Source organism: Camponotus vicinus, unplaced genomic scaffold (genome assembly GCF_025532165.1).
Source record: "Camponotus vicinus isolate PSW18456_S1 unplaced genomic scaffold, iyCamVici1.0 SCAF_11, whole genome shotgun sequence".
Classification (NCBI taxonomy): Eukaryota; Metazoa; Arthropoda; class Insecta; order Hymenoptera; family Formicidae; genus Camponotus; species Camponotus vicinus.
Window position 1 is genome coordinate 12,984,029 of NW_028141947.1, and position 26,085 is coordinate 13,010,113.

The 26,085-nt window shown below is 35.2% G+C and overlaps 2 protein-coding genes across 9 annotated transcripts in view; both read right to left on the minus strand.

Annotated features, from left to right (window-relative positions):
• Positions 1-26,085, minus strand: part of LOC145961499 (dystrophin, isoforms A/C/F/G/H) — a 425,853-nt gene that overhangs the window by 232,637 nt on the left and 167,131 nt on the right. The gene's annotated exons all lie outside the window — the stretch shown is intronic.
• Positions 161-6,589, minus strand: LOC145961500 (uncharacterized). Its single transcript, XM_083081737.1, has 2 exons — positions 1,311-6,589; positions 161-921 (listed from the first exon to the last, which is right to left on the minus strand). Exons 1-2 carry the CDS (start codon positions 3,123-3,125, stop codon positions 841-843), a joined length of 1,896 nt encoding a protein of 631 aa, XP_082937863.1. The 5' UTR covers positions 3,126-6,589; the 3' UTR covers positions 161-840.

A 26,085-nucleotide genomic window follows, 5' to 3' on the forward strand; every position in this document is an offset into this window, starting at 1 on the left:
ATCGTGTAATTTTCAAATTAATCCATTGCACGGAACAATTTATTGCAATAATTTATTTTAAGATTTACGTAAAGGTAATATAAATTTTTTCACTTCTTTTTATAATTGTCTTTTTATAATCTTCTTGTTACAATCAATAATAAATTTATATTATGTGCTTATCATTAAAATAAAAACAAGAGAGATCTTTTACCATTTATACATAATTTCTCAATCTCGTCGTTCTAAATGCAACAATACGTAGTAAAAATATGCGTAAACGAGTCTCATTAATTTTTGCAGATGAAAATTTTTGTCCGTAAAGTACAAAACAAGGTTCTCGGAATTTTTCGCTTGAAAAAATTTGTAGCGGTCATTTCGCAAGTGAGACACTCATCTCAGCAGTGAATGGAGTTTTCGCGTTAAGCTATCTCCCATGCATTATGCAGGATGCGCGCGCATGCACATTCGTCGCACCGGAAGTGGCGGTAAATCGGATCTGAAACTACCGATATATCGCGCGAACGATGCGCTCTTCCACCCCTTTACGCGTTTGCATATAAATAATATTGCAAGATGGCGGCGCCGAATCATAAAGTTGCTGTAGAAGTAGTTGAAGTTTGCGGTCTGACTACCCTGCCTGTCTGCCTGCTTGCCTACAGTGTTTTCAATCGATCGCCCGTAAATGTGAAGTGCGAGAGAAGCGCGGGAGCGTCTCGCATCACATATATTTTTCAGATCCCAAATTTATGTATGACCTTCCATCGAGAGATCCTAAGATAGAACTCTTTCTCATCGTCGAGCGGCGCACATTATCGATTTAAACCGCAAACTGACTTAGACGCCAAATCGCTTCCGAATTCAATAAACTACTGAGTAGGTGGATAAAGCTCTTACATCGAGAAAATCATCCCCTCGTCCAATTTTTATGAAGAAAGTGTTCTGAAAAAATCAAGTTTATTCCGATATTTAAATTTTTTATGCATTTCTAAAAAATACTACGCAACAGCGTCATAAGAAATAATTCATATTTGCATCATATTAGCGTATATAATATACAATTGTTATAAAAGAGAATATCAATTTTTCGCGTGCGCTTAATTCATCAACGTGGAATGAAATATTGGATTGTGTCATAGAGTGAAATTTTGCGATTAGAAGAAAGAAATGAATTTATATTACCTTCACACAAATCTTTCAAATAAATTACTGCAATTATCTTGCTCGACGGATTACTTTCGACGGAAAATTGCACGATTGTTTTCAAACAAAAATATACTTATGAACGAGGAAATAATGTCGATAAATCATGCAAGGCCGTTGACACTGACCTTAGCAAATCTCTCCTGCGTGTCGAGGATTTCTATGAAGAGCGAAACTTTATCGTCCATAATCTTGAAACCGTTTCTCGGCTGCGCCAGCAGCTGCTGTATCGCTTGCGACGTGGTGAGCGGCGTCGCCGGGCTCGTCGCCGGTGTGGAAGTTCTCGTGCCGGTACTTCCGCTGCTGGAGTTACTATTATGAAGATGAGTACAACCGAGGAAGATTGGATTACCGTTCGGAGAAACGCCGCACGTAAACGGTCGAAAGGGGAGTCCGTGAAACGTAGGGCTCGGTCGTGGTGCGGTTGTGCGAAGCAGAGTCTGAGCTGACGGCAGAGACAATCGTCGCACGGCACTCTGATTTTGTTGTTGCTGCTGCTGCTGTTGGTTTTGTTGCTTTGACGGCGATTTAAGGATCTGGTAGTCACTAGCGGCCGAGGGTAACGACCGGTACCCGGAATCCGAGGGGGAAGCAGGCGGCATCGGCGCTCCTTGCGGTGTTGTGGCGATACTATGAGGTCTAGGCCGTAGAGCGGCACCCGGTGTCCAGGTATTCGAGTTCCCAGGATTAGTCAGTATACTTAGACAGGGCCCTTGTGTCGTGGGCGTGGGTGGCTGAGGATGTGGCATGGTCGAGGCGTACGCCCTACGAGGCACGGGTTGATGTAGAACCAGCCCGGAGGCGCCCCATTGTACGGGCTCCCCTGGTGTGCGAGCGGACGCGGATACGCTTGTTGGTGTTGCTGTTGTAGCTGGAGGCAAGCCTGTTGCAACTGTAACGGGTGTCGAGGCAATGCTGTGAGGCCGCCTAGGTAAGGGTTGCTGACCGTTCCATAGAGACTGGGGTGGTACAGCGCTGCGAGTCGCGGATACCACGATGCCGCTGCCGTTGACGCCGCCGCCGCCACCGGCTGGTGGACCGTTACTCCTTGGCTCCTGCTGGCCGTTGGTGCCGCCATTGACGCCGCCATTGTTGTTGCTACTGCCGGTGGATAGAGATACTGGAGTACTGGCGACCGAATGGGCGCGCCGTTGTACCACTCCTGGTATACCGCATGCGGTTGTATTTGGTGCAACACCTGGGCCCCACGATGCCGGTGCTGCTGATCCGGGTGCTGATGATAGTGGTGTCGCGGCTGCGGCTGCTCTACCACCGAGTTGACCAAGGGGATGTTGGACGCCGTGGAATGGTGGAGCGGCAATACTATGAGGACGCCTCGGTGCTGTTGGTTGTGGTAACCCGTTGGGTGTAGAGCGAATTTTATTTGCGCCGGATGCTGGTATCGGGGCAGGTGGTGTGTAGAGGGGGAACCCGTGACCATTGTGACTCGGGCTACGGGTGGGCAGCTGATTGATCGGGGACGATCGTAAATTGTTATGCTGCTGTTCGTTCTGATGTTGCTGGTGATGTTCGTTGACGGAGCTTGCTCGAGCCGGGGGGGAGGGGTGTGTTGGGGCCGGTGGGGGCGGGGGTTCCAGCAAATTTTCAAGTTCTGCAGACAACGACCACGCTGCAGGTAGTGCTGATAATGATGGTACTGTTGGTAGCGCTGGTAACTGGACGGTATTTGTTGAACCGCCGCTGCCGCCGGCGGGCTCGGAGTTGTTGATTGCGCCGGCAGAACTTGAGGCGGACTTGTTGATGCGTGCGGTGCGTCCACCGCCGACGAGAGCGGTGACGTGCTGTAGATGACGATCATTCAGACACGCGCGTCCGTTCACATTGCGATAGAAGCCGGGACCCGGCGCGAGATTCAGACTCGTCGGTTTCTGCTTCACTCCGCCGTTAGGCTGCGGAGAGACGGCAGGCTTCGGTTCGCCCATTTGGTTTTACCGGCGTGAGGACACGGCCGATTATGTGTCCAGCCTCGCAAGCATTGTCTTGATTCGATATAATCGCGCCAGTTTCTTTGATATCTTTAGTACGAACGTGAATCTATGGATCTTTATTTATTAAGCGCCAAATTTTAACATCAAAAGTACTTCAACTTGCGATATGTCGAAGGTATTCCTAAATGAAGGATTCTTCCTCGATATTCCAAACTACTTCAACTATCAATGTCATCGTTGGCATAAAACTGCTCGAGAATGTTTAACGCGTAACATTTGTTTCATATGAGAAAATCGATAAATTTAAGAATACTCATATGCGTAAGATTATACTGTATTTAAATTTTTCATAAATTTTTATTTAGATTTCCATTGAGTTTATATTAAAGATCTTGTAGGTCGCTGATAATTCGATGCAAAGTTCGAAGCAATGGCACAGATGTTATTTGTTCATTCGCCACGTCGCTTTGTAGGCCGTTTAAATTTCAATTGCTGTCATCAAAAATTCGAATAATATTTCGAAACTGCACACGATCAATTCTACATCCCTTTCTACATTAATTGGAATGCACATGTATAAATACACGTAAATCACATGCGCTTTGGTGGATATTAATAATAGCTATGCCATTATACCATTAATTAAAATATAAACTTATTGCCGCTTTTATATTGGATGCACATAAATCATTAGCCAAATAATTAGTTCTCTGAAAAGTCGTCTTCGTGATCTTTTATTCAATCAAATTATTAAATGCGTTTTTTCTTGTTCAACGTCAATATCGTCATATTTTTTCTTTTAAAGTTATTAGTAATCTTCGATCTATATCCATTAAAAACGATATTCGCTAAATTTTCTAAATATATTTTCAATCAACTACGAACGCTATAACTTTTGTCGATTATATCGCAGCTATTCATCACTACGCTATTCGAAAAAACTATTTTTCTATCTATTAGCCCAATGTTCTGGATCATTATTTTCGTTTCAAATCTTCAATGATGAAGTGAACAGCAAAGAATGCAAGCACATATATGTATCTAAACACGTGGCCGGTTGTTTAAGCTATATCAAGATTTTAATCAGACATCAGCTTTAATGTGTTTATTGCAGGAGACTATAATCTTCATCTACGCTTACGTTTTACTAAATTATCGCAAATTTTATACGTATATTTTCTTTTGTCAATTAACATTACAAAAAAATTCATTACGCGCGCACTATACACTGCTCACTATCCGAATTTGAAGATATGGAGATATTGTAAAGAAAAATCAGCATACAATCTTAAATTCTCAATGATTTTGAAATAAAGAGACAATTTTTTATTATCAATACGTTAGGCCGGTCACTTTTTTCTTCGATAAATATTCATCTCGATTTCCGAGAACTTGAAACAACTATTCTATTTCTCGAACCGCGATCAAATCGCGATCATCCATCTTCCTCGATCTCTTCCAATTTTTAAGCGTTTTGCTCACCATCATCCTTGCCATCATCCTCGCGATTCACCAACACTTTTGTTCACTTTTACTCTCATTCACGGTATCGACTCAAATGAACGTCTGAAGTTCCGACACTCTTAATCCAGATGATGACAACCGGTTGAACCACAATGACAGCTCGTCTTCGTTCTCAAACTTCTCTGACAGATAATGTTCATGAGTCCACCGACAGATACTGTCCATGTTTCCGTCGATCAGTCGTCGTTAACATATCCTAGGCCATCGCACTAGGGAAGGGAGAGAGGAAGGAGAGCACTTGCTGCCGAACTTCTCGCGAGCGAGCGAAACGAGAGCGCGATTACTTTTGGCCGGCGAATGGTAAACGCGCGCGAGTTCAATGTGCGCGGGTCAGGAATCGAAGAGGGAAGTTAGGGACAGGAGGTCAGTCGGATGAGACTGACGCGTGGCTGCCGTGCCGGGGGCGGAGTGGCGTGTTCCTCTTTGGAATACGGCGGGATTCGAGCCGCGACGAGGAGCACGCCTGCGCCGCACGACATCGCTTCCTCCGCCACCTCGTTCTCTCCTCTTCGTTCATCTCCGTTTTCCACCCTCCTTCTCCCTCTCCCTCTCGTCTCCTACTACTATACTCCCCCAGGAACATCGGCGCGGTCCTGCTACTCCCTCCTGCTACTTCCTCGTATCCTCTGCCGATTTTACGCCGACAACAGCGACGACGACGATGTTCCCATTTCTCTTCGAAGGCACTACCAACTCACTGTTCGTCTAGCAAAGCTATAGGAAAGATGGACAGAAGAAGGAAGGCAAGAGCAGGAAGTAGAGATGGAGAGGGAGAAATCGTGTTCATCCTCTTTTCAGGATGATGTATAAAGAAGATGCTTTTCTGCTACGTTTTCCTTCTGCTGCGGATTTTTTGAATACAACTGATCGGTATATCAAACTGATTAATTTGTAATTTTAAAAGTCAAATTTTGAATATATTAGATTATGCAGATGCACATTAAGATCTTCTAGTTAGAAAATAATAGTAAATAATAAAAAAGAAAGTATACTCTTTGTGAAATATCCGATTAATTTGTTAGAAGTATAAAAAATATAATTGTCAAAAAAAAGACAACTATATATTAATATAAAAACCAGCATTATTTTTTCATACCATCATCTCTCAGGAATAATAGTATGAAAAAATAGTAAAAAGAAAATGAAAGAAAGGGAGCTGCAAGATCTATATCTCCACATGGACGATGCTCACTGATTCACAAGATACAATTTCTCGGCATCACTTCCCTTTCTCATATACGACTGTTTTTCTTACGGCCATCTCTGTTTGTCCTTTAGCTTTGCCTCGCTTTTACTATTTACCTAACATACAGCATACGTCGACCACCATTAGAGTCCTTTTTTACCGGCTAGGGTTAAATAAGAGTCGAGTTGTTGACTACGAAAACGCGAGAAATGATAATATCCACAAGTCAAATCTTATACAGTGAAAAGCATCACTGATTCGTGGAAACAATCAGTATGTTCGATTAATTTAATAATAATTTTCAATAGATTACATTTACGAGAACAAATCGCTTAGAAAGAAGAAATGATCGAAAGAGATACTTATTGATACTTTTTATTTCTGCGTCAGCGATATGTCTCTTTGAGAGGTAAAAGTACGAAAAAAGAATCGACCAAAGAAGAGATGATAAAAGAGACTGCTATTTCTCAGAAAATGCTGCAAACCGTCATACGTATTCATTGCCCCATCCTATATCCTCCACAAGTTACTGTATCTCACACAGTTTATCTACATAGAGCTGCGTAATGCGAACGACGTGCGTCGACCGACAGTTCTCTTTTTATGATCTCGGTATATGGCTTCTAGTAAATGCGACGGAAGTGCAGATCGATCGTGATAACAGTAATGATTTTCGCTCGTCTTTTTCCTGAACAAGTAAAAAAAACTAAAAAAAAAACCTAAAAATTGCTGCATCTCTATTAGATGTTTATGTAATATTGTTGATAATATTAATTTTTATTTTATTTATTAGCAGTTTTTCACAATATAAAATCAATTGTAAAAAGATTTATTTATATGGCCAAAAATTTTAAAAATAAAAATAAAAAAACTTTTTAGATAAATATGAAAGTTGGAAAATATTAATAATTTCAAACATACACACATTTTGAATTTTTATGTTTTCAAAATCCAATTTTGTAAAAATTCCTATTATTAAATTATTTTATTACCAATATTTTTTTACCATTTATCTCAAAAACCGCGATATTTAAATTATTTCAAATTTTTCTATTGTAGATTTAAAATATAAATTTATGAAAAATGATTTCACATGCAATACATCTCAAACACAGCATATTTCTTTCTTATATTTTAAGTTCTTTTTTTAATTTTCAGAATAACAGTCGCTTGCGCGGCAAAGATGTAAGAATATTGCGAAAGTGGCTCATCTCTTCATATGTATGTCATTTAAATTATCTTTCCTTATCTTGATAGAGTATATGTATGCTGACACTTGGCCAAATCCTCTTTCACGATCTAGGTATGTGGGACTTCAGAAGGATCCCACACCGAGTAGGCATAGGTCAATGGTGACCTATCCCACCGCGTTGCTTGAATAAACAGATGCCAAAGATATAAAAGAAAGAGAATAAAATCTTTACGCGCAGACTCGCGATTAAAAGGTAAAGATTAAAAGCGCGTTTCTCTTTTATAGCTTCATAAACATGATGAGGCGGATTTTATGAGGTAATAATAAAAAAAAGAACGAATTGAGAATTTAAGCATTATTCGCATTCAATATACAGAAATAAACGCGATCGATATAACGCATGTAACACAGAATATCAATCTCACGAAGGCTGTTTTCTATGCAATTAAATATTCAGGAACTTAAGTTTGGCTTTTCGCGAAATGGTTTTTATATATTAATGCTCTTGTGGCTACTAATGTGTATAATATAATATTGTTGATATTTTCATTCAGTTAGTAATAAAAATTATATGCTTTATCGGGTCTTCGTAATTTAAGTTGCACGACTGCATATTCAAGAATTATCTACAATGGATTTCCGTTATGTAAATTTTTGATGTAGGCATAACTTTGTATATATATAGACACACATGTACGTATTCTCTCTACAATTTATCGATCTCATCGCGATGCCAATATAACTCGAATCTCCAGAAAGAATCAACATCTTAAGCAATTTACTTGCACAATATCAAACTCGTCGTATAAACAATGGATAACGTCAAAGATTTCATTGTTTAATTAGAACGTAAAAATAAAAAATCAAACGAAAACTTTCTCTCTCTAGTTATCTTTAATATTTCAATTATATTTTCGGTGTATTTGCAGTGGATTCATCACTAAGGATAGACGATATAAAATAAATAAAAAAAGTCTTACAATAGAGAAAATATCAAAAACATAAATAAGGCGATTATAATTGTATTTATATTCGGTTATACGTCGTAGACAATACATGAATAAAATAGCAAATAATATCCTGATAAATATATAAATAATTGCTATAAATCTCGTACGTTATTCGCTCCATCAATTATAATATATACTTTGGGACTAGGCGAAAAATAGACATCCGCATATTTAGCCACAAAATATTTTCAAAATTTAATATAAACTTTGATATATTGCGCAATACATTTAACCACGATGTTGAATTAACCATCAAATCTATTTATAGTATAATTCCCCTTCGTCGCTTTTAACAGCATTAACAATTGCATTTAAAGTATCGTCGCTCAAACCGTATTTAATAATCGGAGCAAGTTTGTTAGCCATTCACCGTCAGACCTTCGTAAATTAATCGGCAAGATAACATCTCTCGTATCCATGATTCCTCACGGTACGAGATACTATATCCGATGCAACTACTTCCTGGCTAATGGATACAAATGGAAACGACGGTAGGTAGATTTGCACGGATACCGAAACTTATTCGATCCGGCAGGCGGCCGTCGAACGAGATTACGCCAAGTTTCGATGAGGCAGCGACGCCGTTGCTGCCGGTAGATAAATCATTTGCTATAACTCGGCGCACAAAGCGAAATAATAAAAGCGCTCTGTCGGCGTGCGAGCCAAGCGACGACGGAAGGAGGAAGAAAAGAAAGGAAGGAAGGAAGAAAGGACGGACTAGTCTCGTCCCGACGAAAGAAAACTCTGCAGTTAGGTGACTCGGCTTATATATTAGAAATAAAATCCGCCTGCACAAGATATACGCAAAACTCGCTGGCGAATCCCAAAAATATAAAACTAATCCAGAAATTACGTTTTATACTATCGTCCGTTCCATGAGAGGTATTTTCGGGAGAGATGCAGTAATTGTGTTTAAGAACGTCTTTCCTCATATGACGAGAAAAGAGTATTTCGCTGCGAAAGAGTGCGTTCTCTCGTTTCTTTGTTACGTCAGAAGTGTTCCCGTTATTTCATAAAAATTGAGATAAAAATATAGCGATGTTTATATTCCCTGAAGTTTATTAGCAAGTAATGACTGTAAAGTACAAATTTAGGGTCAACGGAGAGAATAAAAAATTAATCGTCATTTTAACAAAAATCGTTATATGCAATGTATACAATAAAATAAAGGGATTTTTACAGTGATAACTTGAATGGTAATAACAAGAGGAAAAATATATATGATTAAATTTGTATTAATTTAAATCGAGATTTATACTATTAAAATTATGAAGCTGATCCGATAATTTTTTTAACGGTAAAATTCACGTAGAACAACAGAACAGAACAGAACAATAAAACTGCAATGTTGTTACTCTGAATGCGTACATATATTGTTGCTCGATGTAGATTTTGTCGTATATTTTCCGGATATATTCCGATATATATATATTCATAATAAAAATTACCGAATTATCGGAATAGCTATGAAATTTTAATGATAAATCTCGATTTAATTTAACTGAATGCTAAATATTTAATCTTGATCTGCTCACTATAAATATATGAATGTACATTAACCACCATTTATAAATTGACTTGCAGGTGTCATGAATGTAACTCGTATCGTAATTAATTTCATCACCGACACACTCAGACAATTCATCCCATTCATTGCCTCTCTCACAAAATACTCGGCGGATATCATGGAATACCCTGCGATTGCAACTCGTCGCAGATATATCACCACGAATTATATACTCCGATCGTTCATGTAAAGTAACTTTCAAAATAGTATGTATTTAGGGATTTCGCATCTGCGTGGAACGGCATTAAAGCTGCAAGCAACCCACGGGATTACTAGACCAAACGTTGACCGAGATGCCACAATAGGTTCGTTAGCAGACATACGTTAACCACAACAAGCAGAATGCGCTAAATAAGGTACGAATAACAATCTGGCCTTTGAAGGCCTCTTATAATCTCGATTTGTGTTTCATTTTCTACCGTCGATATTCGTCTCGTGTAAAAAAGACGATGCTATCCTCTCGTAACTTCAAATTATTACAATTTAAAGATCTTTTTCATTTTCGAAAAGGATCAAGATTTTTTTTACAGTTAGATATTATATATGATATTCCCTGTATTGTTTAATAAATTATGTATCGAACGTGTTAAAAGATAAGGAAAAATACAGTAAAAGTGTCTGTTAATCTCTTTCCAATTCTCTTGCGTTTTAGAAATATATTATACACGTCGTTGTATAAAATAGCCACACTCGTAAAAAAGTAACGGAGTAAATTTACATTTCGACAATCTCTTTTACACAGAAATAAAGAAATCGCCGAATCGTCGTCTTAAGAAGATTTATAATTTACAGAATTCTCGTAGGTTACCGTAAAAGTCTTTGGCGTAAAATACGAAGCTGAGAACGGAACTTCGTCAGCGCGGAAAACCGTGAAAAGAATGAAGCGACGGAAGAAACCCGACTCTTGTCACATCTCTTCTCTTCGTCCTCACTTTTCAATCTCCTGCTTCTTTATCCCGAAATCTGGTAAAAAGTTTTATGTCTTACATGCGCGCACACAAAGGCATGTCATACACGCTAGCACATGCCACGAAGATCACGTACGTATTTTATAAAATGTGCAGTATGTAGGTACGAACAGATGTTTTAAAAAATTACGCAAACAAAAAACACTATTTGTCAATTTTTTAAATAATTCGATATTTCGAAAATGTTTAGACGTAATAAAAAGTAGCAGAAAGTTCTAATAATTTTCCTTCTGTTTGCTTACTTTTTCAAACATGAAAATTATTTTTATTTTTAATATATCTTACACTTATATCTGTATATGCATATATATATATATATATATATATATATATATATATATATATATATTTGAAAAAAGTTTTGCCATATATGAATGTGATGAGCCGTATATATGAATGCGATAGAGACCATCGCGATTCTTCGTGAAAAGTGCCTTGGACTGTACCGGGCTCGCGAGTATTTTTGTGCGAAACGAGTGGCTTTGTGAAGGGAGAATGGCTAGAGTAAGTGCTACCGTGAAATATGGGTTACCGAGTTAAGGGTGAGAAAGAAAACGCGGGTAAAGGGGCAGGTGCCCGCTTTAATGATACAACCTCCGAGTCGCTTCTTTTGCAAAATCTCACTCAATTAAGTTTCAGCTTGACTCTTACCACTAATACCCTCGCTTCTTGAGCTTAGGAGCGACAAATTGTTGCGAAGAAAGCGAATTCGATTCCAGCGATCGTGAAAAGCTTCGTGTAATATATATACCTTTGTCGAAAGAAGCAAAAAAGATATTTTAGATTGCAAGATAACTTCAAGAAATTTTTCTCCCAATCTTTGCGTATTTCGCCTCGAAATGTACGCAAGTCAAAAAATTTCCAGAATAATATAAAAAAGTTTGTAAATTTATAAAAAAATATGTATCTTAATTTGATGTTAAATAGTAGTATAAATATTAAATTGGAAAAACGATAATTGTTATTTGAACTCATATATCAACATATAATTGCAAGAGAGAAACTCTTACTTCTTTGAAATAAACTATCATATAAATTGATATCGACACATTTTTATATGTATTTAAAATTAATCGCGATATATATATATGATACATAATCAGATTTGATATATCGCCAAGAGCAAGATATATCAACCGAATATTTTTCCGAAGCGGATTTTTCCGATGGATCTGAATAACGCATGCAATATTGGCGACCGATTTGTAAGCCGGTAATCGGATGTTCCGCTTTAATGCAACAAAAATCTCATATCGTCCATTAACGCCTAATTGAAATTCTCTTTCACATGAACAAATCCGCGCCGTTTTGTAATTGAACAGCGCGTTCTGGACCGGACTTTCGTATGGCGATTATATTTTACGCGACGGGCGCGCGACCGAGCCTTTCAATTACCATCGAAACCAATTAAAATTCACAACTTTGCCGTAAAAATTAACGATTCGCGAGGCGAGATATGATAACTTATTGTTGATAAAACGAGCGTTCCGAGAACAAACCTCGGAAATACGCTTCATAGAAAGAATACGATTCTTTATTGAAGAAAAAATTAAAAGGCATTCGAGATACGAAAGTATTTGCGCAAACAAATAAATCGATAAGCAATTTGATTGAATTAATAATTACTTGAGTTTTATAATTTTAAATCGCTATCGTGTATATGTTAAATGACAATATACTCACCGAATTAAAAACCACTCGTCGCGATAGTGAAATATAAGCACAATTCGCTTACCTGAAACAAAAATAGAATAGAAAAGTTAATATGATATATAATATCATATAAAAATGCTAATAATAACGCTATTATTATTTCAATAAAACTTGATCATCATCGTCACAAAAAAAATCATTGCAATCAAGGATGAAAGTGCATAGAACATAATGTATAATATGTTAATGTAAAAAATATCTTTGATGAAATTTTAAATCACAAAGCATCCTGCCATTCTTTATGACGCGAGCTTAATTAAAATCCATGGTAATCATAAAGAATAACAGCTGTTTCGTCATCTCTTGACTTTTTATGCTACGTCGTCTGCAACGAGACAACACAGAGTTCAAAGTTCATATCTGATGACAATAAGGGTGCTCGGGTTGAAAGAAGTTGAGACCGGCAACACACAGCTGTCGTGAATAAAGTTTTTTGCCGCGCATCCCTATGTCTGCATCGAGCTTTACCATCAATCTAGTTGCGGAATTAACAACCCGTGCGCGAAAATTCTCGTGTTCGTGCATATGTGTATTAAAATTTAAAAAATTGTAAATATAAAAAACTCCAAATATAAATAGAGAATATAAATATAAATAAATAAATAAACAAATGGGGTTAATTAAAACTAGAAATACTTAAAATCTAAACTCGATGTTTCCTTTGCTTCTTATTTGTAATTTAAGTAAAGCTTTTTAGTTTCATTACTTTCCTTAAATAACTTGCTCAATGTTACTATACGTGAACTAGGTTTTGTATGATTCACGATTCGTCGAGTCGTGTGAATTAAGTATTCGATCTTCGAAAGGAGAATTAGTGGATATATTCGTTACGACATATCTGCATTTTTCATGGTTCCACAACGTGGATTTTTGTGGCCGAGCAAGTCTTCTCTCTCACGTGGACTAATCTTGAAAAGTTGCAATGCTTCGGGTTCTCAACTATAAAACTTGAGTCGGTGGCAAAAACGTTCTATCCATTATGCGTTAGAACGATCGAAAAGTACTTTGAGTCGCGTAAAGTTTTTCCATCGTTCATCAGCGCGCTGCTCATCTCGAGGGAACCATCGGGAACAAAGTGTCCGTGGCAAACACAATAAGTTGCACTACATAAACTGACAGTCGTAAAACGTACGTGCCAAAAAACGGTGATTTTTATCAAACAACCCATGATACAGGCAAGACGCGTATCTTTCGTGTCCAGAATAAAATTCCTATCGTTCTTTGCGCGCTCCACCGAAATCTCCCGTTCAACTAACACAACGTTCCGGTTCACCGCAATAACTGAATTTTTCCGCGACGACGTCTCGGTGGCCGCTAAGCTTCGTCGGTCTGCCGCGAATTCCGCGAATAGATATGCAACGGATAAGAAGCCCCGAACCATGACACGCGAGTCTCGTTTGGAATTTTCCATTTTCCCGATGACGAACGACTTCATGCAAGGAAAAGTCGCACATGTCTCGGACGTGATTAACGTAAAATCCTCCCATGATCCTATCCGAAATGAGTATGAAATATTTGTTTGATATTAAACAAACCTAGTTTTACAAATGTAAATTTTTATTCCACATTTTAATAACGCAAAAAATATTTTTTAGATAAATAAGATTTTTGTTTGTAACGGGCGATTGTGTGTAACGCGAGAAAGCGATTTAAAAAGCGAAAAAAGTGTGAGAGTTTTGAAGGAAGATTGTTATATACAGTTGCAGAGTGTTTATTTCGATTAAATCAATATTGAGTACAATTAGAACGGTGATACGATTCGTATCGGATACAATTGGAATAACAGGAAAACCAGTTATGTGAAGGGGAAGGCTGTATTCATGCTGAAGTGCAAAACCGAATTTTTTCATCACTATTCCCCGTGCAATTGTTCCACGTGCTGTTTCAGCGAGCGCTGATTTGACAGCTTCGTCTGACCTTCTGATTCGTTGTTCTCTCTTTTTTCCTCTATCCGTGTCTTTATCGTTTTCTATCCACAGTCTATTGTATTGCAATTACTCCGTCCGACGAAATTTTTTGAATAAATTGTCCATTAAATAACCGCATATTTTATTGGAATATAAATTCCATCATTTATTTATAAAAAGCACGAATATTTACTTACTTCGCAATTTCATACAAAGTTATAAACTAATCTTTTTGCATTGTATATAATGTCAATGTTTTAACATTCTTTGAATTTATATATAATTATTTTCAAGATTGAAAATATCGCATATATCAAGAAACAGTCTTGTGCCAAATCACGCGGAGTGAACATCGACCATGGATCTATGCATGTCGTCCAGTTGCGAGTTAGTTGTGATCTTAGAAAACTGAAAAAATACATTTTTATGTGTGAAGACGACACATATAGATAGATTGATGACAATCGAGATTATTACGATTCTTAAAATTTCCATGTTACAACATATTATTTCCGTTTACAAAACATGTGAAATAAAATAAAGACACTTTTGTTATATAACTGAGACCCATACTGATTAACCATAGTCTCAATCGATCAATATTAATTTATCATATATTCATTTATTAAAATCGAAAGAAAAATTCTTGATTCTTTAACATCAAATAAAATCATTTCTTTCGAAAATTAAAAATTTGATAAGACGTACAACGATAATACTAAATTAATTTACACAGTTTCTTGACAAAAATAAAAAAATTTTACTTTTCAAATTTACTAAATTTTATTTGTGACAATAGAGCCTATTTATCAAGATTAATTTGAAATAGAAGATACAGAATATCCAACATTAAATTATTTTATGAAATAATATATAAAATATATATATATATATATATATATATATATATATATATATATTTCAGCAAATTAATTGTAACACATGGGGTAGATATTTGGTCTTTGTGATGGATAATGTATTATTGTTATCATAAACGCTCAGCGTATTATCACTCGAACGGCAACAATCGTGTAGTAAAGTAATAGACACTGTATATATTGAACAAATTCCTTTTCGAAACACGTAAAATATTTCGGTAGCAAATGTGGTTGATAATAATACGGTGTTTGTCCTTGACGACGTGTAACCAATGATTCCGACCTTTCGGTAGCATGCGATAGCATGGGTAATAGAAGGAGACAAAACATGATTCCTTCTCCCTCTTCTCTGCGAGAAAAGAGTGAGAAAGAATCATGTTTTGTCTCCTTCTATTACCCCCCCATGCTACCGCATGCTACCGATAGGTCGGAATCTGGCATCACTACGTATAACACGGTAATGTTTGCCTGCCTTAGTCCTTCGTCCTTCATCATTCGCACAAGTATACTCGAGTAGGAAAGTACTGATACGAGATACGCTCCATCAATTCCTTTTCTAAACGCGATCGCGACAAGTTTCGGAAAGTAATTTGCTATAATTAATATAATTAATGAATAATTAATAATTATTTTTTATAAATAATACATCTTTATCGTGATAATAAATCTTGAAATATCTCGTACATATTTTCATCAAATAAGAATCTACAAAGATAAAAGAAAATTACAACTATCGTTTCGTTACAATTCCTTACGGATAATAATTATTTCCTTACGGATAATAATTATTTCTTTAATATTTGGAGTTAAAAATATTTCATCCGATGCTTCATCGCAACTTTTCGAGAATTTCAATATATTTCGAATCAAGAACGCGCAGTAAAACAATCGAAACGCAGAATCGAGTAAATAACAATGCCGTAAAATATCGATCGTTTAATAAATAATTAATCTATAATTTAAATATTTCTATATTTTAATATTCCGTGAATATATCTAAATGTTTTATACGTAAAATATTGCGGCAACGAATTTACAACAACACGGTTCGGTTTTTGTACATAGCGCGCTATTGTTTACATGCTGCGGCCTTGTTATCCTTTGCGCGGCAACACTCGAGCAGTAAAATATTAGTGCGAAACGTTTTCTATATTGTCGAATTCTTTTCCTATACGTGATAGCGACTAGCATCGAAACGTAATTTAATTACCTTTTGATAAACGACACAAAATTGTAACGCGACGATAAATCTTTATCAAAGCGCGATCATTAATTATTGCAAGTAAATATCAGAACGACAGGGATGAAAATTATAAATTATTTTGTTGCGATCTATCAGTTATTCACCCTAGATAGTAATTATTTCTCTAACAAAAGGTTTAGATTCAGATATATTTCGTCCGATAATTTTTCTTTAACGGTGGCACATAATTTTTACTTCGTGTAAACGTCAAATAAATTGTATTTTTTGTACCACTCTCTTATGACATAATAAAGTACGTATCTCTCGTGTGATTGTTCCATAATCAGAAATATCAAAGTATCGTGTGTGCAAGTGCGGGAGTGACGTTAAAAGTGTCGCGCGTGAATCAACGAATTCTGAAGACCTTGACAACTTGAAGGAAGGAGGAGGCTTACAAGAGGCATCTTTCAGTGGCGGAACAACTCTATCGTAAGTAATTTTTTTATTTTTTTGTGCATTTTATTTATTAATTGCATGCACAATTTAAATTAACCAATTAATCGCAATTAATTTAATTTCGATGATTTAAACAAGAGAGAATTAAAGAAAAAGATTTTTATATAAAAATTATAATCTCTTGTAAAAGTTTCGACACAATAAATAAATGTAAATGCGTGTTTTTATATAGAGTTATCAGAAAGTTATAAGTGGTCTTTTGGAAATTTATATAATTAAATTTCTGCTTTATTATTGCATGCAATAAATATATAATTCAATGCAATAATAATTTATTAAAACATTAATTATTTGTGGCGCTATAATTTGAACTTTCTATTTATATTTACAAATCAATATAGCCTCAATATTTTCAATATCATATTCGCTGTTGTGCATTAGTCGGTGGCAAACTTTTATTATATTTTATTTCGAGGCAGCGGATTAGAGATTGCAGATATAAATATAGAGTTTAAATAGATCTGTTGCCTCCATCCTCGGATAACTAAAGAGATAGCGTGCACAGCAAAATCTGGGTCATTTTTTAAAAAAATTTCTTTCAAAGATATATATTATAGAATAAAATTTATATTGAATTTTAATTTTATATAATATATAATATATAATATATATATATATATATATATATATATATAATTTTATATATATATAGAATTTTAATTATATATATTATAATATTTATATTAAATTTTAATTTATTATTTTTTTAAAATTCTTTTTAAAAAGAGAGTTGTACGAAAAAATGATATGCTTAAATATATACGGAGAAATTATCGATGAAAATTAATCGCACGATTAAAAATCTTGTGTGATTGCGAGTTTCTGATTAGCTTCCCAAATTACGCGTTATCATCAAATTTTAATTAAAATTAAAATTTTACGCAATAGTATTTTTACTAGGTTAATACTGCTTTGCACGGCAAATTTTTTTCGCTTACAAAATGACATATTTATTTACAATTATGCATATTATTTTTTTTAATTTTAATTATACAGATGTATGATATATGATATTTTAATTATACAAAATTAATGAAAAATATGAAAATCTATTGAGAGCTAAATATGATATTTTGTACATTTGAAAATCACGCTGCGAATGTTATCGCGAAAGTTATCACGCGCGCATTCGCGATTATATTAAGATATAAATTTTTCACCAACGTACGCAATTGTTTTACCAGTAGAAATTGGGTATTTCTTCCGATACATATTACGAATACGCGCTTTTTTAGTAATAGGTCCTACGACTGACGCGTTGACAAGCTACCGCATTTAATTTAGCACATTTTTGTCTAGAGCCTCGTAAAATGCGATACTGTTTGCAGTCGTTACCAGAAAAGGATCTCGTCGCAAACATCCAACTCGCGATATTGACGCTGGCGTTTCTATCACGCATGTTTCATTAAAACGACATGTGCTGACCATTCAGTTTCGCACTTTTATATTTGAAATTGTAAAAAAACATACCATTGCGCAAAAGCAAGTTATAATAAAATATAACTCCATATAATGATATGCTGTGAGATAAAGTAAAACAGAAAATTGCAAAATTTAAGTAATTAATCGACAATGCATTCTATTTTAATTTCGTTACATCTCCGGTTTAATACTAATATAATTTCATGAATATTGAATTTAAAGTAACAAATCATGTATAACTCGAAGTAATCATCATAAATCACATAGTTTTATTAATTTTTCCTTCAATCATTGACGTGTCAAAAGCTATAATTGGAAACTTTTTCTCTGTCAGAGCTTAAATTTAAAAAAAATTAAAAAATTGCTGTAATAAAATACAAAACATAACCGTTCCATAAATATCAAATATGAAAAAATAATTAAGCTTTCACGTTATTTTACAATCTTTATCTGTTTCGCTTTTTTTTATTCGATTATTTCACTAGTTGTTTTTGCTTAAATTCGCTTTTCTCTCTCTATCATAATGTGTGTAACTTGTACTTGATTTTGTGCTTATATGGTTATACATATTCTTTATTTTGAAACTATTTATTTTAACATATTGTAGTAAAAGTGTAATTTAAGTTAAATTGAAGACATTTAATTTCTATAAACGATGCCACTAACAGTATCGTGCAACGACGACGTTAACGCATGACTGTCATGACGTAATTCTTTCACGTGGCAGTGACGATATAGATTGTCATGGGACAATTTCTCGAAGTCCCAGGGGATGCCGTGGCGAGTAGGTGTTTTTTCAATTTGGTAGCCACACTAAGGGCGTAACGAGAAAGAGGGGCAAGAGAAGAGAAGCGAGAGCAGAAAAGAAAGAAATGAGTGTTGGATCCTCTACTCGTCGGCGGCAAGATAAACGACGAAAAGGCTTTAAACCTCGCACGAGAGATAAATTAGCTTGTCCGGCAGGTGGCCGGTTTTTAGAAGTTGGCCACACGAGGAGGAATTGCGGATGGTAGCTCCCATTTACGAATCGAGGCTAAGGGAGAAGCATTCATGTTTCCGCGGAAATTTTACGGACATGATATCGTAAAAACAGACGTCTTTGTAGATATGAACAAAGTATTGGCGAAAGAAATTCGTTGGAATTTAAAAGTATCTTGTTCATGAATTATGTCATGAATTGTTCATGCATTAACGTCGTTGCACAATACTGTTAATGACATCGTTTACGAAATTAAATGTCTTTAATTTAACTTTAAATTACACTTTTACTACAATATATATATATATATATATATATATATATATATATATATTAAAATAAATAATTATGCGAGTAATTTCGAATTAAAGAATGTCATATAAAAATTAAAGGAATGTCATAAATTTATTAGAAGCTTAAATATATAAAAACATCTTTCTTATAAAAAATGGAAATATATCGGCATGCTAGGTACATAATTGTAAAATAAAACAATCATCTTTTTAAAAGTTCAATATTATGTTATTAATTTTATTCCGTGAAAAAAAATGTATCACATCGAAATAATGTCTCGAAAGAAGACGATCGAGAGAAATCAGCGAGGGGAATAACGAAGCCTACGGTGCCATTAGTTTCGTATCGTCGGCGATTGTCGATACCAAAAGAGTCGTCCATTCGATCTGAGATAGCATCCGAAGAGACAACGAAGAGTAGACGAAGTTAACGACGTAAGAGATAGAGAAGAAATAAAAAGTGGAAAAACCTACTCGGTAGAGAGTGCGACTCAATGACGAAGAACTGAAGCTCCAGAAATGGCAGCTTTGATATCGAAACAATTAAGTTTATTCTTCTTCCGGTGGCAACGCCAGAATGCGCATTTCTTTTATCCGTTGCAGTCTTTAATGACGCAATAAGCGTCTCTGTTTATTTTCTAAAAGTTTAAGATATACTTTGCTGTTTCGCGTAATTTAACATAGAGCATCACGCTTATGATCGATGATAACAATGAAATTTCCCGTGAGAATACTTATCGCTCATCGAATTTTGTAAAAAATGTCATCGGAAGGATTATTAGCAACATTGCAGGATAAATTGCGCACATTATTACCTCCAGTTGCCACGTTTATTGACGAAATTCTTAAACTGCTCCGACAGAATTCGAAGCCAAGATCCTGTCGGGATAGTGATGAATGAGAGATTTTAATGAACAATAAAAAGAAAGAGAAAAAGAAAATAAAAAAGAACATAAATTGAAAAGTTTGTCTCTACATCGACAAAAATTAAAAACTCCATCTCATAATTCTATCGTCTTTATTTGAAATTATTTATCAAACTTTAAATACTTTATTATATAATAAGATTTTATCCTAAGTGAGTTTACATAATTTCTCTTTTAAGTAAAGATACCTCTCAATTAAAAATTAAATAATTATACTACTTCGTATTATATAATCAGAAAATTTATAATTATAATTTTAAAGTAATAGAAGATAATCAATTAGAAATTTGAGAAATTTTAAGTTATTGATTAGCTTTTTTTAAAGAATTGCATATTATCACAAATATTATCGTGAATTTTTTTTTTCTTGTTTCCGATGCCTACGTTGCAATTTTTTTACAAACTGAAAGAATGCGGGATATTTCAAGATAATCGATAGAAGCGCGAAATACATGAGATGCCATGCTCGAACGAAATATTCAAATGTTGTACTAACTCAAATAACTGAAATGGCCCTCGGATATTATGATTTTGTTGGACACAAATGTAGCGCGAGAATGCGTTCAATTAAAGCCAGAAAAATACCTCGATATCATAGATTGGAAATCCCTCATATTTCAATTAGTTCACACAAAAAAGACATTCTTCTGTTAAAAAAAATTCTAATCGATTGATAAGTGTATTTGTTATTTTAATAAATATTTTCATTCAATTAAATGCAGACTTAAAGTTAAATAAAAAAAACAAATAATTATAACAGACGATTAATAATAAGATATATCACGTTTTTTTCATTTCATTAGTTCAATAAAAAATTACTCGATTTAATTTGAGGAGACTGTAATAAAAATCGAATATTCAAAAACTTTTATTTTTTCAATAGCATCTGATCTTCGTTAAAAATAAATATTTCGTAATAGTAAAGAATTATAATCTTAAATCCTTATGTGATGTAGATATAGAGAAATATATGATGTCGCAGTTTCATTTTCCAAAAAAAAAATATATATTAATATATCAATATCATAGATTTATAAAATATAATTCACAACAATAATTGTAAATATAAACAGGAAATTTGTAGAAATTTGTACACATTATAATTTTATCAAACAAATGTACCTTTAAGAAATGAATTTCGAAACAGAAATAATAAACCATAATCTTCACATACTCACGCTTAATTTACAAGTTCAAGCAATTCATACGACTTAATGACTTTGAGACACAATTCGGAGAAAGAGAGAACACGACGATATAAAACTTTTATCGAAAAATCATTCCGCTTGCGGGCTCGGTTGTCACAAATTCAGGTCGTGAATGCTCCTCTCTTGGAGTTTCCCGTAAGATTTCTCAAGAACGCATTTTCGCAGAGGGAACAGTTATCGTAATACATGCGTAAGTTCGCTATCCGACAGTTTCCTTTTATATACATGGCGATTCCTTATTTCAACGAAATGCCGGAAGGGACCAGCATCGCTGACGATGTACTCAATTTTTTGCCATCGCTGTAGCTACCGCACTATCCGGCGATGATAGCAACATCCCCATCAGAGCGCACTTCCTCTGAGGCAAACCTCTTAATACGAAACATTCTCCACGGTGGAATTTAAATAGAACGGCGCGTTTAGTCGGATGCCCAAGGCAAGTCTGTTGTCGGCCCTTCGGCGAATAACTGGAACGCATTCTCCTCCCTATTTTTTGATTATTTCATTCAGTGAACCGTCGAATAAGCGGAATGATCATCGTCAGAATACTTTCGATTAAATTCGGAAAATGCCAATTGTTTCGATATCGAGGTTTTGATATCGTGAAGATAAAAAACGATGTTTCAAATTCATTTTTTCCTTCTTCTAATTTTATAAGGAAAATTTATATTTATCAAAAAGTTGAATGGTTATTTAATATTTAGCATGACATTTATGCTAATAAAATATAAAGCTAAAATAAAAAACCAAAATTAAAGCCAAATGTCGGAGCAAAATGTTATATTGTGAAAGCGAGATAACACTCTGTATCAATCTTATACCGTTTAATCGATAATTCTAGGATTGCGAATTGTCTCGCTGGCTTGTAAAAGCGAAATATCCCGATCGTTAATTCCACGTAACCGCAGGTGCAGCTTAACGGCGATGGTAAATAGGGAAGTGTCGACAGCTGGCGCGAACCGAGATCCCGCAGGAATTGCACGGAAAATGTATCATGAATTTCGCAAGATATTGCATATTTCACGCATATCGTTAAAGCGCCGCTCTGTGCCTCTCGTATATCCGGTACAGAGAGTTTGCTCGATCTTTTGCTCGTGCGAAAGCGATAATAGCGGCAATAACTTGCGTGTCGCGTAAAGCGAGTCACCGGAATTTACGACGTCGCGATCGAGTTTTGCAAAGTTAAACGGTTTACCTTCAAAGACTGACTCGTCAATATTGCCATCTCGATGACAAGGAGGAAAAAGAAAAATAAAACGTATCCTTGATAAAAATAATCGTGCGGCTGCTACGGACTCTCGGGAAGCGTCTGTATTCAAGCGGGGTGTTCGGATTTTTCTAAGATTCCTCTTATCTCTCGACTGCCATCGCATGGAAATCGTCGTGGAATTTCAAAATATCGACTCCCTGAAGGTATAAGGTTGACCTGCTTTTGCGCCCGAAAGAAGATTTCAACGATCTTTTACAATCGCGCTAGATCTCGCTTGATTTAAATTTACTAGATCTCTTTCCTTCTAATATCACATTGTGCATAAATTTTTTTGAGAGTCTTTCCTGTGTCTATAACTATTATTAAACTATCAACAAATAGTAGAACTTAAATTAAACTTATATATAAAATCATTTAATAGTTAGGAATTTGGCTCAAATAAATAAATAAAAATTAAATCAAAATTGGCACATAAGAGCCACAGCACGGTAGTTGGAGCGCAGGAAAGAAACAACACTTCCTTCTTATTAATTGTTGTTTATTTCAAATTTAAAAAAAGTTACAAAAATAACAAGCGTTATTTTTGTAGTTTTTTTTAAATTTGAAATAAACAACAATTAATAAGAAGGAAGAATTAATTGTTTCTTTCCTGCGCTCCAACTACCGTGCTGTGGCTCTTATGTGCCAATTTTGATTTAATTTTTATTTATAAAATCGTTTGCATTAGTTTCGAATTATATGCTTATATTTTGATATTATTTTAATTTAAATATAAGTAAATAAATACATTTTAATAAGGAAATAAAGACAAAATTTAAACACATATAAAATCACATAAATAAAAATCATATATTCTTAAAAATACTTAGTTATCATAGTATTCTTTTCCAATCAATCTTGAATTTTTATCGTATTTCACAAGCCACGCGGGAAATATCTTTTATAGGCCTCCTAAAGAAAGTATATCATTTTTATGTTTTATCTGATAAAGCAGTTTGGAATTATTTTTTAAAAAGATAACACGACAACTTTTGTCATTGTTACAAAGAAAATATTAAAATGATGATGAAAAATAAAAAGTCGTATAAAAAGAATCAAAGGTGCTAAATCTGACTTGCAAAAATACAAGCGCATTTTCTCGGAATATTATTTAACAACTCCGTATTTAACAACGATGTTCTCTCTGTCCGGCCGCGTCCGTTAATTTTTCCCGGTAGTTGCTAAAATTGTTATCCGGCAGTTTAGTGCAGTGACTTTCTCCCCTATTCGGAAGTACGTGAGCGTACAAAGTGGGGCTTCTGCCGCGGACGTACGGCCTGATACCGTGCAATACAAGGATGAACGTACGATATATGGAAGTATGGCAGACATACGCGGCAGTTACGATGAAAGTACGGGACGATATTGTAAAGTTGCCGGTACAATTTGCCAAGCAGCGGTGACATTTGCACGCGACGTTATCTCTTTGACTCCCGTGAGCCTCCCTCCAGGAAGAGTGCAACCACCTTAGGGGCATGAATTATCGAATTTGTCAAGTTGCCGAAAAAGATCAGGCAGGTAGAAACGATGCAGAAAGATCAAAGGACGAAGAAGGGGGGGAAAAGAATTTTTCTTCAGACCACGTTACGTCACGGCATTAATAAATAATTACGTTTCCTTCTCGTATACACGAAATTGTAACTTTTCTTCTTTGTGTCACGTACGCTCTGAGCTCGTTATCCCTATGTGACATAACGCGTGTCGTAACAAGATAATCGCGGGAGGAACTTTCAACTCATAACGCGATAAATACAGGCAGCTGCTGATAAGTTCGTTAATTAAGAGTATTCAGAAATTAACTCGTAAAAAATAATTCGCGTTTCGATATAATGTAAAGTATTGACGAAATTAAATAAATCAAAATAGAGTGTCTGCTCAATTTGATAAAAGCAGAAACAAAAATATCTTAATTCGACAACTAAAAAAAATTATGAAAATATCCTTCCTAATTAATACTTTGAGACAGAAATTTGATGAACACTCGAACAGATCTTTCTAGTTCGTGACAATACAGTTAAAATCATTGAAAAATACATTACAAAAATGGAATTTAATCAAAAAAGTGATTACATGTGATTGTTTAAAGCCAATCGTTCTGACGAAAATATTGCCCACATTTTGACGTAAAACGTTTCTTTTTTTTCCGAATTTCAGCGATCAGCTATTATTTATCGTATCGATGTCAGTATAACGAAACGGGAAAATCATTGCTTAGCAAATTGAAAACCGACAATCGACATCAACGAGTATTATTGAACACCATAAATTTGAGAATTATTGCAGTCAAAATTAACGCCGCCAGGACACGATATAAACGTAACGTAACGTAACTGACAACTTAGTGCGCTAGAATATTGGCTGCGATCTCTCGGCGTATATTCGCCTAACGAGCGTCGAGGTGAAATAACTCGAATCAACGTCGTAACACAATTTCCGTGATACGGCCACGGAATAAATCATGAAACTGCACGTTGTTAGAAGAACGGAAACACAATCAACGAGATATCTCGTGGGAGCAAAGATACTGAATGGCAATGGCAATGTATGTCGCGAAATACTCATTCGTTCGGCTTCGACGAAGATGATAGACAAAGCGCGCGTTTGTAGAAGGCGTTGCTCGAAGAAAATTATATTTTAATGATATCGTAATAAGAATATGAGATAAAATTTAAATTTTATGTATTTGGCATAAGTTTCATGTCAATTTTTTATTCTAAAATTCGTTGCAGATGTATTCTTTAATTAATTAATTTTTGTTCACATTTCATATACGAATCATATATGTTATTATTACTTGCATTTATTATTGTACAAAATCCTTAATTAATCGTATTAATCGTGTTGAAAAAAATTTCGATACTTCCCGATACCTTTTTCTTCGAGCATGCTGTGAAAGATGTAGGTCAGTATCTTTGCTGCTTGTCGAAAGAGCTGTACAATTAAAGCTGCTGCGGCAAACCCGCGTTATATGGAGCGGCAAGATGCATTAACGCGATATCGCGACTTTTAAGCGCGATGCCGTCTAAATCGATTCCGTTGACCTGAATGCCGACGCGATGAGACCGCAATTTTCTTATCTCGTTCGCAACATTGCATCGTTCGAAGGGACGAAAGATAGCTCGAATTCTTCGGAGCTTTATGTTAATCGCAAACAACGTTATCATTCAATAAGTTATGTCATTCAAATATAGAGATATTCAAGAGAAATTCTATATAATTCTATAAATTAGTGA